The 14,329-nt window shown below is 41.6% G+C and overlaps 1 protein-coding gene across 1 annotated transcript in view; it reads right to left on the reverse strand.

Annotated features, from left to right (window-relative positions):
* Ano2 (anoctamin 2) overlaps window positions 1–14,329 on the reverse strand; it is a 338,934-nt gene that overhangs the window by 234,567 nt on the left and 90,038 nt on the right. The window contains exons 4-6 of the mRNA XM_027951164.2: window positions 12,916–13,067; window positions 10,654–10,708; window positions 7,964–8,015 (exon numbers count right to left, since the gene is read on the reverse strand). Of these exons, the coding sequence (XP_027806965.2) occupies window positions 7,964–8,015; window positions 10,654–10,708; window positions 12,916–13,067 (259 nt within the window). The remainder of the gene's footprint in view (window positions 1–7,963; window positions 8,016–10,653; window positions 10,709–12,915; window positions 13,068–14,329) is intronic.

A 14,329-nucleotide genomic window follows, 5' to 3' on the forward strand; every position in this document is an offset into this window, starting at 1 on the left:
TTACTCCTAGAATAATGGGGGCCATGAAGCCATGAACAAGAAGAAAGGGTATAAGGACATTTTCCTTACCCCCTGTCCCCCAAAAGAAGCAGTGCCTTGACTCAAAATATAACCTCTGAGGGACCCTTGCTGATTCCCAAGGTCTCCATGCCCATCTCTCCTTCAAATCTCCAGGTACTTCACACCTGTTGCTTCAAACTCTAACCCCCAAAGAAAAGAAACTGTGCTTCTTTATTGGCCAGCAATAAAACATACCTCTAGATGGCCTGATCTAACCTGGCCCAGCATCACTGTCTACATCCAGAGGCAGCAGGGCCAAGAAACATGACCTTGGTAGGCTCAGGCCCAGACACTGGTCCCTGAAAACACATACTCATCATCCCAAACCCAAAGCCTAGCATTCGGCTTCAGCGACATCTCTGTTTCCTGGACACAAAGGAACCACCAAAGCACAGGGGTTAATGGTCTGCCTCCCAAAGTGAGTCTCATTAAATCTGTAAGTGCTGCTGGGTGACAGGGACTACAGCTCTACTCCCTGCAGGCCAAACTCAAAGGAAACTTTCATCCACTGGGACAGGCACTTAGAGGAATGGTGCCTTACTCCTGAAAACCCATTTGGTTTTGATTCCCCCCAGAACAGGGCCCAGTCCTCCCGGCATTCCGCTTTCATCCCGGCACTCCAGCCGGACGTAAATCTAAACCAGAGCCCCCAGACGGTGCATTTAACAGAGACTATATTTACCCATCACCAAATTGTCTTGACGTGTGCTTAATTACTTAAATGCCTTTAATCCCAAGCCTTTTCTTCTAACAAAATAGAAACCAGTTCAGCTGGATGAATGATAAACCAGATGTTTACAACACACAACATGGTCTGGCTTCGGTCAAAATAATTAAGACATCGTCTCCTGAGTGGGAGGGGGGATGCCCAAAGCATACATTTGTTTAAATGCTCTGACACCACAATGTCCATGAAAATGTAGCCCCATCAATCTGTAATTTTCTGTCCATGAAAAGGCAATAATAACTTCCATATGAAGGAACAAGAAAGGTGTTTGTCCTCATCTGATATGGTCAAGGAGGCTTGGGTTTCTTTCCATGGCAAAGCACGCTTTAAAGTCATTTGATGATGGAGTAAACTTCCAGGGCCCTAAAGGCTGACCTTAGGAAACGTGACATTGATTAAGAAGGCATCACAGGGCTAGACCAAGTTTACGATCACTCACACACGTCCACCACCAGGCAGAACCCAAATTGCAAATATTTTAGTCTCTGAACAATGTGTGTGCTTTAGCCCATAATCTCTCCCTTCCAGGGGGTGAATAAGGAGAAGTTGAACTGTCCCTCCAGAGGGTTGTGGAAGACACCTAAAAAATTAAAATGTAGATCATCACCAAACACCAGTTCACCCCACCTTTTCAAGGTCAGCTCCACTTGCTTTATCTTTGTATACTAATTTTAACATCCTCATCTCCAAGAGAGGAAGGAAGGAGGGGAGGGAGGGAAGGAGATAGGGAGGGAGGGAGGCATTGAAGAGTCTTAGCTGCTAGTGGCTACAACATTAAAAGGGACTAAATGCTATATGTTCATATAGCAAATTTTAGAAAAGCAACAGCAAAAACTAAACCTTTACAAACAGACTTGGTTATCCTTAGTACTTCAGAAAATGAATGGTCAGATTCCCAAGAGGCAGAGCACTTTGCAATATTTTTTAAATTCCCATATGTAAGTAGGTCAAGCAGCCTGCAACTGCCCACCCTATCTGCATTTTTATGTTTATCTTTTTCTTTAGCTAACTTTAGAATTCCTAAGAATCACCTGGGTAGATGGTTCAGGACCTGAGGATCTTGCTTCTGCACATTCTGATTAGCACATCTGGCATGAAGTCCCAGCAGCCGAGGCTTTAACCAGTGCACCAGGTAATTCTAATGCCAATTGAGTGCAACCACACCTCAGCAATGTAACCTATGGTCAGATTATAGAGGATCTATACAGGAGTACAAAGTTTTCTTCCAACCATCCTCACTAACTCATCTGAATCCTCACTTGCATTTTTCCTCCCGCTGTAATTGTCTACTCCATCCTCTCTGAGGTCTGAGGATATCATTTGACCCCAGGTCCAGGGCATAGCCTGGAATCTGCTCTCTGTGAACTTACAGAAAAGTGAGTTCACTGGTTTCTTGGACTCATATGTAAAGGAGGTCACCTGACTCCTCTGAATCACATGGTTTAGGAAATATCAGAGCTAGAAAGGAACTTCAAGAACATCGAGAAGCCCCCATTATTTGATGGGGAGAGAAACAGGTCCAGAGAGAGCATGTGACTTGGAACTGGCACCCACTTCTCTAGCCTCACCAGGCGTGTGCCTACCATCCATTTCCCCTTCTAGGCCTGCCCTCTCCATCTTATATGAGTGGGCTCCCATGGTCTGTGGCTTCCTCCTGTGTTCAGCAGGTCAAGGGGAGAGAGTATTTAGACCCCTGGATTCTGCCCAGTCACCTACACAGGGCCAGTCCTCTACCTAGTTCCCTCTTTCCATGTCCACTGACCTCTCCTTATGGTCCTAGGGATGGTGAGAGGTCTGCTACTATCAACTCTAGATTAGTACACTGTTCCTGAGATTCCTCAACTCCATGCCTAGATCTTTGAAAATGATCTCTATATGTGCATGCCTTGAATTATCCTGAGTGTACTATTTGCTACTGTTGGAATCCTAACTGACTCTTTGGAATTGCTACCATTAGATCTTCTGTCTTATTTGCTGTTCTTGCACGTCTCTCTCTTTCTAGGCACCATGTGGCTTATGTCCCCTTCTCAAATATTTATATCATCTGGAAAGCCTTCTCTGACTACGCTATTTTTTTCAAATTTTTTGGTACTATAGGTATTGAACCTAGAGGCACTTAACCACTGAGCATATCCCCACACTTTTTATTTTTTATTTTGAGACAGGATCTCACTAAATTGCTCAAGCCCTCGCTAAGTTGCTGAGGCTGGCTTTGAACTTGCAATCCTTCTGCCTCAGCCTCCTGAGCCACTGGGATTACAGGTATGCACCACTATACCCAGCTAACTACACTAATTACAATACTCTCCACTCCCATTTCCTCTCTAGCTCCTTTCCTTGCTTTATTTTTTCCTTTCTATTATAAATCCCTACCTGACATATTATCCTTCTTATTTTTTGGTTTATTTTCTGTCTCCCATCACTAGACTACAAGCCCCATGACAACAAGGATTTTTGTCTAACAAACTTCTCTATTTCCCAGTTCTAAAATAGGAATAACACAGTAGATGCTTGATAAATAGTTATTGAATGAATCAATGGGCATTACACTGGGAAGAGTTCAGTTTCCATCTCCTCTGGGAAATCTTTCCCGATAACTTCATCGATTTGCCAACTGATTAACTTACAGAGCACTGAAAAAGAGCCAAGAAACCCAGGTTCAAAATCTTGTTCTAAATATCCCACTGCGGGCATGCCAGTTAATCCCTCTGTTGTGAAATTAGTTAACATCTGTTGAGCCTACTTTGCATGGTAAATTAAAAGATCAAATGAGATAATGAGTCTGAAAGTGCTTTGAAAAACACACAACCATATGCAAGCAAGGATTCATTATTTTGAAACAGAAATATCTTATTTGTAGAGAAATCTCTTACCTGGTTATCTAAGTTCTCATAACAGAACACCCAGGAGCAAGAGAAAATATCTGTAAACAGCCAATACAGATTTCATGAAACCTGCTCTCCCTAATGTTAAATGTACCTTAACCACAGGAGAATCCTCAGACCCTCCCTCAATGCATTTTCACTCTCTTTACCCAAAATTCTAATTAGCATGTTTTCCTGCTTCTCAAACTGCAAAGCAAAACCAAAATAGCAAAGCCTTAGGAGAGAGGTTCCCAGAGTCAAGAATTGAAGAAATCAGAGCAGCATAGGGCAGTTAATTCTAATGACACTCTGATAATTCCTGAGGAAACATTTAAAAATATTTGTTCTCATCAATGCTGCTGAATTATCCAGAAAAGTTTACATATGCACTTATACAGAGAATATATTTAGACACATTCAACATAGAAAGCAGGGACTTTTGAGATAGATTCTGGAAGAATTTCTATACAAGAAGATGTTACTGCAACTAGGAAAAATTACAACACTGACCATATTCCCCTTTCTCTTTAGGTTGGGGTTAAATTTTCAGCTCAACTACAGAAACTCAAGGACTTTATGGTTTGAATATTTTTATTCTATTTTTTCCTCCTAGTTTTGACATTCTATTTCAATTTGTGTTTTTCCTGGTTCCTGTTTTCTTTAATTTATTATTTATATTAGGCTGTTTTATTGTTTTCCTTGTAAGCCATCTCAGAAATTTTGTGGAACAAGGCAGAAATATAAATAAATCAGTACCTACAACTTGTATGTAGTTGGAAGCTTTGCAAAAGTAGACATTCAATAAATACATACTGTCTACAAAGGAAAAAAAGTGATGATACTAAACAGAAATATTGCTGAATTCTTATTATCTTCACTATCCTTTCCATTTTCTAATTTTTGAATTAGATATAATGTGAAAGAATAAATTTTTGTAGGTTTGTCACAAAAATAATAAGCAATGGTGAGGGAATTTATGGAAATAACTGTAATCACAAGTACAATCCTGATAACCTCTTTTCTCTTCATGACACAATAGGGCTCTGGAGGAATTTAACACAACTATAGCCATTTGTGCTTCTGTTCTCCCCTTATAAACCAGAAAGAAGGGCAATAAATTCTAAAAGATCCATATTGTGGATCTTGTTCCTCATTGTTTCTGATCTTCTAAGAAAGACTGACATGTTAGCCAAAGAGCTTATAGGGACCTTGACTTTTATAGGAGGAGGTCAAACCACTTGAAAACTGGTCTTTGGGGTTCTCTGCTGAAAAGTGGAGTTCAGTCATGTGCCCCTTGTTACAAAACTCTTAAGCAGCTACTGTGGAATTAATAGAATTTTAAAGACTTGATCTAAGGCAACCCCTAGTTGATAGCATCCCAAAGTAGTGGAAATAGGGAAATAGGATTGGAGCAAGGATATCCAAGTTCTAGACCTACTTTTGGTGACTGTGACTCAATATTTGACCCTGAACGAGTTACCTCTTCTCTTTGTGTCCATTCACAGTTAGAGATGATAATTCCTGACATATCTACTTTCCCTAGGAGCAATGAAACTAATATTAGATAATTTCTGTTGATATTTAGAAGCATACATGGAAGTTAATTGCTTCCTGATCTGTGACTCCATTCCACTTTACATGTCTATTATACCACCTGCCACATTATCTCATAATTACCTGTATGCAAGTCTGTCTGCATGGCTACACTAAGGGTCCCTCAAGGGTAGAAAATAGTCAAATTCATCTTGGCATCCCTGGGATTCTGTAACATCATTTGACACATAGCAGGTACTCAATAAATGTTTTTCAATGTCAAAAAGGAAATTAACAAATTGTGAACACTACTCAACAATGACAAAATCCTAATGATGTTTGACTTTGAGACAAAAAAAAAAAAAAAAAAAAGCTTCAGATCCTCAAAGGAAAAATACAACCTTCAAAATTAGAGCTAAGGGCTTCCAGGGACTTTGTGACAACCTACAGATTGTCCCCCCAAATAAACTTTAGTTTTTAAGGACTTTCCAGTATACAAAACAAACAGCTGTCTGTTTAATCTTTTAAAAAAACTCTGCAAGAGAGATATTATTTCTATTTTTCATAAAAGAAAGCTGAGTTGCAGAGAAGTTAAATCAGTTGTCCATGAACACACATAGTCAGAAATTTACAACAACTGATGTGGGACTAGCAGGTTTAGCATTTTTTAACTAATTAGCTAAATTGAATCAACTAAATAGAATGTGCAAAGCAGATATCTAGGTGCATTAGTGCATAAAAGATGATTCAGACACATCTCTTGGACTTAGTGTCTTGGGAGTCAAAGCCATTGACATAAATAATGAGCAAGAAAGAGACTGCGTTTGATGGAAATTCCAGTTAGAAGCCATTAAGGGAGAATCACTGGGTCAGTGACTTGTTCTGGGGATGGACAAGAATGAGACTGGGGAGGATGGGTAGGATATTCAGGTAAAGGAAACAGAAGGAGCAAAAATGGAGAGGTCAGTAGTCACATTAACAGGAAGAGAAGTAGGGAAAAAAGAGAGAAAGAAAATATATCAGACAGCAGTGAACATATTGACTTTGAAGTTCTAGTGAACATCTAAATGGAGGTGTCCACTCAGCCACTGGAAATGCTGGTCTGGAATTGGTGAGAGAATCAGGAATAAAAATACATGGTTGCAAGTTCTCTGTATGGTAGGGGGGGAGAGAGAGAGAGAGAGAGAGAGAGAGAGAGAGAGAGAAGAGAGAAGAGAGAATATAGGAGCAAAGAGGAAGGAAAGGAGGGGAGGTACAGGGAGGCACTTGGAGAAGATAACATCTAAAATGTGGAAGAGGACAAAGTCCATGAGGTAAACACAACAGCAGTTCAGCAGACCAGCAGGAAGGTGCCAACTATCAGCAGTGTGTCATCCATCAGAGGAGGTTCAGTAAAGAAGCTTCAGAAGGATATAGAAAGTTAAGAAGAAGATGATGACTGAGAAAAAGGCCATGAAATAGGGAAAGAAGTCACTAATAACATCTGAAGGAGAAATTTGGGTCAAACTGGGAAGGATAGGAGAGGGTAAAAGTCACATTAATGGAATTGAGATGTGGGCTGGTCAATAAGTGAAGGAGAATACAAGAAAACTGAGAGCAGCTACAAAAAAATTATAAAATACATCTCAGATTTCTTGACTCGTCTTGTTGACTGTGGGACAAAATGGCCTCTTGAGTGAGAGCTTCCATCTACCTGTGGAATTGGGCTGGGATAATGGTCTCTGTGCTGACTCATTTTTGCCTCATCAGCACCATGCTCCACACAAATAACAAGGCATGAAAGATTTGAGTTTAAAATGTGAGTGTTTTTTGGAAATCTGCAGCAAGATGAATACATCAAAGCAAACATGAGCAGACATAACTGCCCTTTAAGCACTTTTCTAAAATTCCTGTCAATAATACAAAACCTGTTTTAATACCTTCCCCAGAACTGTTTCCTTGATCTCAAGGCAATTCTTGAGCCCCAAAATGTAAGTTGTTATTGTTGTCATCATCATTATTTCTTAGCTTGATGGCCTTCTCCACTCAATAGACATGACTCTAAATAACACTGGACTCTTTTCAATCAAAGATGCTGCAAAAGCCAAAAACTGGTCACCACAGGGCATATTCTAAAGTTGGTTCTCCCTATGGGCTCAAAAGCTGTTTTGAGATGGGCACCTTAGGAACTGTAAGGTCATGGTCACAACTCAGGATTTCCCCTTGGCCACCAGGTATATCCACAATCCGTCAGCATCAGGGCAGACTACCTTATACTGCAAGCTCCCAAATGCTGAGATTCCTGCTTCCAAGGTATTTTCTAAAGACCCTCAAATTTGAAAAACAAACCACAAGGTAAACAGCCAGATGCCGTGGGAGAAAGCTGAACCTAGAAGAGGCACATTCAGACCCCACCATCCTTCACTGTATGATTAGTTCCTTTTATATAGCGAGCAGGTTGGACTAAAGGCCTTCTAAAATGCTTTCTTCTTAAAATTAAATAAAAATTGGCCATGTTTTAGGTGATTGTTAAAAGCTACTGGAGATGGGGCAGGCGAGGGGCAGTGGAATTATCAGGAGAAAATAAAAGTGCAAGCAGTACAGAGAGAGAGAACCTTCCACAGCCTGAAGAGCAGCCTCGGCTCCACCAAGAAACGGGGCACCCCCTGCTCCTCGGGACCCAGGCGATGCTTCTCCAACTAAGCGAAGGCAGCTCCTCCATGTGGGGGGTGCGTGTCTGCTGTTCCCTGCTCACCACCAAGGGAGCTGTTGAAAGGGCAGGGGAGGGAGGGCTCCTTACCCATCGTGTTGTTGGCTCGAGAACAGGCGGTGCGCTTCAGAATCTCGTGCACCTAAAAGGGGACGACAGCAGAGCTGTGAACGCCTTGACCACCGTGCGTCACCGCCGCCTGTGTGGTGCGTGGGCGGGCGTGGACAGCAGTGTGGGGACCCTGTGGGGGGAGAAGGAAGCCCAGCATGTGCCGAGCTCATGGACCGCTTGTCAAACCCATTCAAACTTGAATACTTTGAGAAAACAAAGAATTTAAACACACACACACACACCTTTGACCTCACTAAAATAAATAAATAAATAAAAGACTATAAACTGACTGCAGTTACAGGAGGTAAGTAAAACACTGAGGCAAGCCCGGAGCAAAGAGCGCTCTGGAGGACTGGGAGGAAGCTCCTCACCCTCAACCCTACCTTAGTCCCTAAGGGAACAGGATTTGACTCCCACGTGGGTACCTTCCTCCCTGCAGGTCCTAGGGAGGTATGCCTCCTACACTAGCCTAGAGCACATGCAGACTGGGAGCACTCAGGAGGCACAGTCAGGTACAGAGGGGCCCAGAGCCAACCCTCAAGGGCTCTGCCTTGCTTTGTCCCCTGATGGAGCCTTCTGGGGAGTCACCCCAAGAGCCCACAAGAAAGTGCTTGGTAAAATGGAAAAGGGCTGCCAGTATATTGGCCAGCGGTATTCTTATTTCTTTAAGTCACTACTGAGTCTTCATTCGGCCTCCCTAATGGAAACATAACCTACACTTCTTTCAGGACTTTCTGCCTTAGAGCATCTCTCACATGGAGGAAAGGGGTGTCCCCTGCAGAAGAATTTTAGATATAGGTGAGTCAGTGTACAAGTAGTGGCCTCTGCCGGGCACAATGGTGCATACCTGTAATCCCAGTGGCTTGGGAGGCTGAGGAAAGAAGATCACGAGTTCAAAGCTAGCCTTAGCAACTTAGTGAGGCCCTAAGCAACTTAGCAAGACCCTGTCTCAAAATAAAAAATAAAAAGAGCTGGGGATGTGACTCAGTGGTTAAGCACCCCTGGGTTCAATCACAAAAATAAAACAACAATAAACAAACAAAAAACCTACTGACTTCCCCATAGGCCCCAAGCCTAAGGTAGGCTATAAAGAGGCAATGACATCTACTTTGGGACAAACAGCTGAACTGGTCAGTCACCAACAAAACGGGACAGGAAGACCTTTACAGATGCAAGGGAGGTCCTTGAACAAAAGTACAGGACAGAGCAGTCTCCAGGATGAAATTCAAGGTTCTTTCTGACCCTTCTCTCAGTGAACTGAGGAAAGGGCAGAAGGGGAAGAAAGAAGCTTCCAGAAGGAGGGAGGAATGAGAGAAGATATGTTACCCCATCATTATTCACATTCCCATATTCTAGCCACAGACCTAAAGGGAGTGGTAAATGAATAACTTCCAAGAGAATGGGGCCCAAGAGTGTTTAATTCTGCTTCTAATACAGTACAGTAATTCAACAGCAATAATAATTAGGAACAGAATTTATATGGCATTGTATTATTTTACAGGCACTTTGCAATTATCGGGTAATCTCCACAACACCCTATAACTCTCCCACAGTCATGGGACCCAAGCCACAGTAAGATTTAATTGGCTTGTAAGAGCATCAAAGAAAATGGGAAGTTCACACTTTTTTCCTTAAAAAGAAAAAAGGAATCATATGTCCATTTTTAACCCTTCCTACAACACCAGGCTGGGGAACCTGAGATGTTTTTCTTGCACATCCTGAAGGCAAGAGTCAAGGCCATGTTTTCCTCTGTACATTTCTCTAGTCACCTGTCCCTTCTTCCTTATCCTTTCTTATCACTCAGTTGGCAAGGAGGTCCTTCTAGGTCTTTATCACTTATTTCTTCTCCAATGGAAACTTAAGCTCTTTCCTAGGATCATTGGAATCACACTTCCATTTCCAGTGTTGTCCCAAGAAACTTCTAGCATGTCCTGGGGCCCTCCCTCTTTCTTTCCTCTACCCATAGGCTTAATGACCTCTAAGTGGTACAGAATTAACTAATGGGTAAATGGAGGTTCTATAGGGCTCACATAGGGCCACAGGGACATATGCTATATGCAGATTTTTATGAGAATCAAGCATCCTATACAATTCAAAACCTTCATGTAAAAGACAAAAAGACTATAGAAGAAGGGCTACAGTCACAAATGTGTGTCTGTTGAATGGGCTGATGACTTTATTCTTGGATAAGTTGGTTAACTAGTATTTCCTGTGATATAAATTCACACCATCATGGGGAATGGAAGGAAGGAAAATGCCTAAAGAACATAGTGGCCCTGCAATCAGGATTGCTTCTAGTCCTTGTTCTAACACTAATAATCGCTAGGATTTTTTTCAATACATGGTTTCTCAGAGCCTCAGTTCTCTCAACTATGCAAGGGGGTCACCTAATTGTTTAAAGTTCCCATCAGCTTTGGCTCTCTCTGTTTTGTGATTCTAAGAAGGGCTTTAGCAGAAATGCTCCTCTCAACCTATAGTGATAGAATTTTTTGTTGGTTTTGGCTTGTTGGTTGGTTTTTTATATTGGGATAGGGAAGCTCTTAGATACTGCACTTAGTTGCTAGGCAACTCCAAGGAAATGATGAGGAGAGGTAGCAGAGAATACCCTCCAACCACATACTCAGTCTTTCCCAAACCCCCTTTCTAACCCAGCACATCCATTTACTTACAATGCGGCTACGAGTAGCATTGTCAAAGAAGGTGTCCTTTTCCTGAATGTTGTACCTGGAGACACCAAGAAAGCAGGTGGAAAACTCATTTCATTACACTCACACTGATACCACTGCTACCCCCAGCCCAAAGCAAACCTTTTAGAAAGCAACACATCAAGATGTGTAAAACTCACACTCTCACACGGTGCCTCTGCTCTTTTTGACACAATAGTTCTGAAAATTCACAGTAGGAATGTATCGTAAAGAATAAATTGAAAAGACGAAAAAAACCAAAATATTCTTTACAAAGTTATTTATCATAAAGAGTATGGAGTTAAAAAGCAATTCCAAAATCAATACAATAGATTATCATTCCACCACTGAAAATTATAACTATAAAAATGTTGTAAAAAGGAAAAGATTATATGATTATTGAAAAATATTGTTTAAAGATAAGTTTTCTAAATAAAAGTATGCATGAAGTATACCTGTGCCTGGATAAAGATAGTAAAAATACAAAAAACAAAACTCTTCATTTTTCAAAAATTCATTTCATTATATTTCACAAAATTATAATTCACCAACACAATTTTTAAAATAAATAAAAACTTCATTTTCTGAGTAAGAACAGACATATATAAAAGCAAAAACTCATAAAAATTATTGCAACATAAAAAAATGTAAATGGTTGGAAAGCAAATATGCTTCCCTTAAATTAAATCCATCATTTTTTTTCAAATTAAATGAATTTGGTTGCTTGAGAGTGTGAAAGATAAGCATATGTATATTTCATCAATCATGTTGATTTCATCTTTGGCACTTTTATGACTATACACATCAAGTTTTAAGGTATTCTTAGACCCTTTGTAGAAAAAAAATGAATCATATAATCATTTTATAAAAAATTAATTCATTTTATGTTCGCACCATCATCTCATCAATTAGATACCAAACTCTTAATTATGCAAGGTTCATGTCTATTCTAAGTTTCATGAATTGCACTCAAAAAAGGCATCCATGGAGTGTTCCCTGTGCTCAGGGCACTGTGCAGGAGGACACATATTTGAATAAAGTGCTCCCAGCTCCCCAGAGCCACAGCCACCACCTGGAGATGTTTGTCTCCAAGTCAAGGATGCAGAGTAGAGTGTGACGCTATATAGATCATGGCTGTGAAAGCTCAGAGGATGGAGAGCAGACTCTTGGATTTCCAGTGGGAAGAACAGAATTTTCTCTAAAGGAAGGTGTTGATGACTGGCCTTGTGAGATAGCAAAAAATGAAATGAATGGAGGGGTGCGGGAGGTGGCTGCTCAGAGGCCAGCATCAGCATAAATGAAGGCCCATGGCAGAGGAAGCCTGGAAGAATCCAGGGTACAAAAAGAGCAGGAGGCAAGGAGCCACCAATGCCAGGTCTGGCACAGCCACTTACAGCCTCATGACCCTGAACTGCCTCGGGAACTCATTTCTGCTCTATACCAGAAGGATAGGTACATCTGACAGGTCACCTCACAGGGGAATAGGAGGACTCACTGAGGGAATATCTGCAAAAGCCACAGCAGATACTTATGTACAGTTATTATCTAATGGGGCAAAGATAGGTGTGAAACACAGAAACTGCTCCATGACTCCCACCTCCTAAAAAAGTCCTCTTTGCTTTTCCAGATCCCTTCCTTGCCTTCTCTCACTCAATTCCTTATCACTCCTGACAGCCACACGTTCCCCCCTTAGTTCCTAAAGCAGAATTAATGTTTGACTGCTGCATCTCTTACTTCCTGACCATGGGTCCCCCTTCCAGATGTTTCCCAAACGGATATTCCTATAAAGAGATTCTATTTTCTCTGGTGGGAATTGGGGACAGCATCTCCTGAGTCAATGAGTACATGAGCAAGCAATGGGAATATACAACTAAGCTTTGTCCATCCTGTGTCTGGTTTATCACATGATGCCAAAAGCCCCATTTAGAATGGGAACTGGGCAGATGGCCTCCCCACAGAAGGTACACAGGTGTCTGATCACTTTCTCATGAGAGTTCTACAGTTCATAACTGGCTGATCCCTGGTTCCCCTTTCATCATGCACAGTGGCCAAATGGCAAATGTTCCCACTGGAGAGATGCCCAGGGACAATCTCACATGGGGAAAGGGAGTCACAGGCACAGGGACCATTTCACTGTGAAACCATTCTTCCTCTCTTCTCTCCCAGAGCTTAGGCACAGAAAAGTACTCAATAATTCCTCCTCCCCATCCCCTCTTGCATGCCTGCACCTGTGGCTCCCATACTCACAGGTACATTTTCTCTCTGGAGAATGGGTAGGAGAGGTTTTTCATCCTGTTGTGACTGTGCTCTGGAACTCTGGGCTGCAGGGGTGAGCTCAGCTTCTGCAGAATCGCATTGAACTTCTTTGCAATGCTGCCTCCTGCTTTGATCTCATACATCTATGAAAAACAAAGCCACAGGTCTTAAAAGGGGGCCACATGCAACACTCAGAGAAGAATGACTTTGTGACCAAAGCTGCTTGGGACACAAAGCTGGGGGTGCAGAGGTTGTGGTGTGTGCACTCCAGATCTGGAGAAATGAGGCAATTGGGAGAAATAAGTACAGTGCTTTTCTTCCCCCATTGCTTTCACAAGGACCCTGTCTTGATTATGTGTACTGATGGAGGTGACCAGTGTAGAGAAACAAACAGAGACCCAACTATCTGTATGACTTTGTCACGTATCCTAAAAGAAAATGCATGCCCACTTAGTTATGGTCACCCTATCCTCACTGGACAAATGCATATAGAAATAAATAGATAACATTAGGTGCTTAACCAGAAGTAGCTTCAAGCTCACAAGAACTCAGCTATATAGGTAATATTATAACCACATTATGATGAGGAAATTAAGACTCTAACAGGTGAGACAAGACAATCAAGGCTGCACAGATACTAATGGGTGACAGAGCTTGGGTTTCACTCAAGTCAACCTAATCCCAAGTCCGTATTGTACAGCTATGCCATGCTTCTGTGACCATCTGGTACCACATTCTTTGTGTTTCTCTCAAGGCATATCTATGTTTAAATGAGTTTGCCTTCAGAATATTAACATTCAATGAGAATCTGTCTGGAGCGGTGCAACACCAAGATAATCATTAATAATCATAGTTTTTTATAAGCACAGAATGCTACTTTGCTACATTATAACTTTTGGTCTTTCTAATTTGTAAATGTAGTAATTGAGGCAGAGTTTTCACTTCTAACGGCAAAACTAATAAATTAATGATGGTCACTTTTTTTGGGGGGGGGGGGTACTGGGGATTGAACCAGGAGCACCAAACTACATCCTCTATCCATTTATTTTGAGATAGGTTCTCACTAACTTACTGAGGCTGTCTTCAAACTTGCAATCCTCCTGCCTCAGTCTCATGAGTTGATGGGATTACAGGTATACAGCACTGTACCTAGCAGCCACACATTAAAAAAAAAAATCCCTTTCAAGATGTAGCATCTCTATTCCCACCCTTCCCCCTGGAATTTGGGAGGGTTTCGTGCCCACTTGACCAGTAGAGTACAGTAGACTATGCCAGCTCCATCCTTTAAAATCAGCTGCTTCTGCCTTATCCCTTGAAGCCCTGAGCCATGCTATAAAGTGTCTATAAAGGAGTTCCAAAAGGATCAGAGGCCCAGGCTTCAAGCTGCCCTACTAAGCATCAGGCA

Source organism: Marmota flaviventris, chromosome 3, assembly GCF_047511675.1.
Source record: "Marmota flaviventris isolate mMarFla1 chromosome 3, mMarFla1.hap1, whole genome shotgun sequence".
NCBI classification, from domain to species: domain Eukaryota; kingdom Metazoa; phylum Chordata; class Mammalia; order Rodentia; family Sciuridae; genus Marmota; species Marmota flaviventris.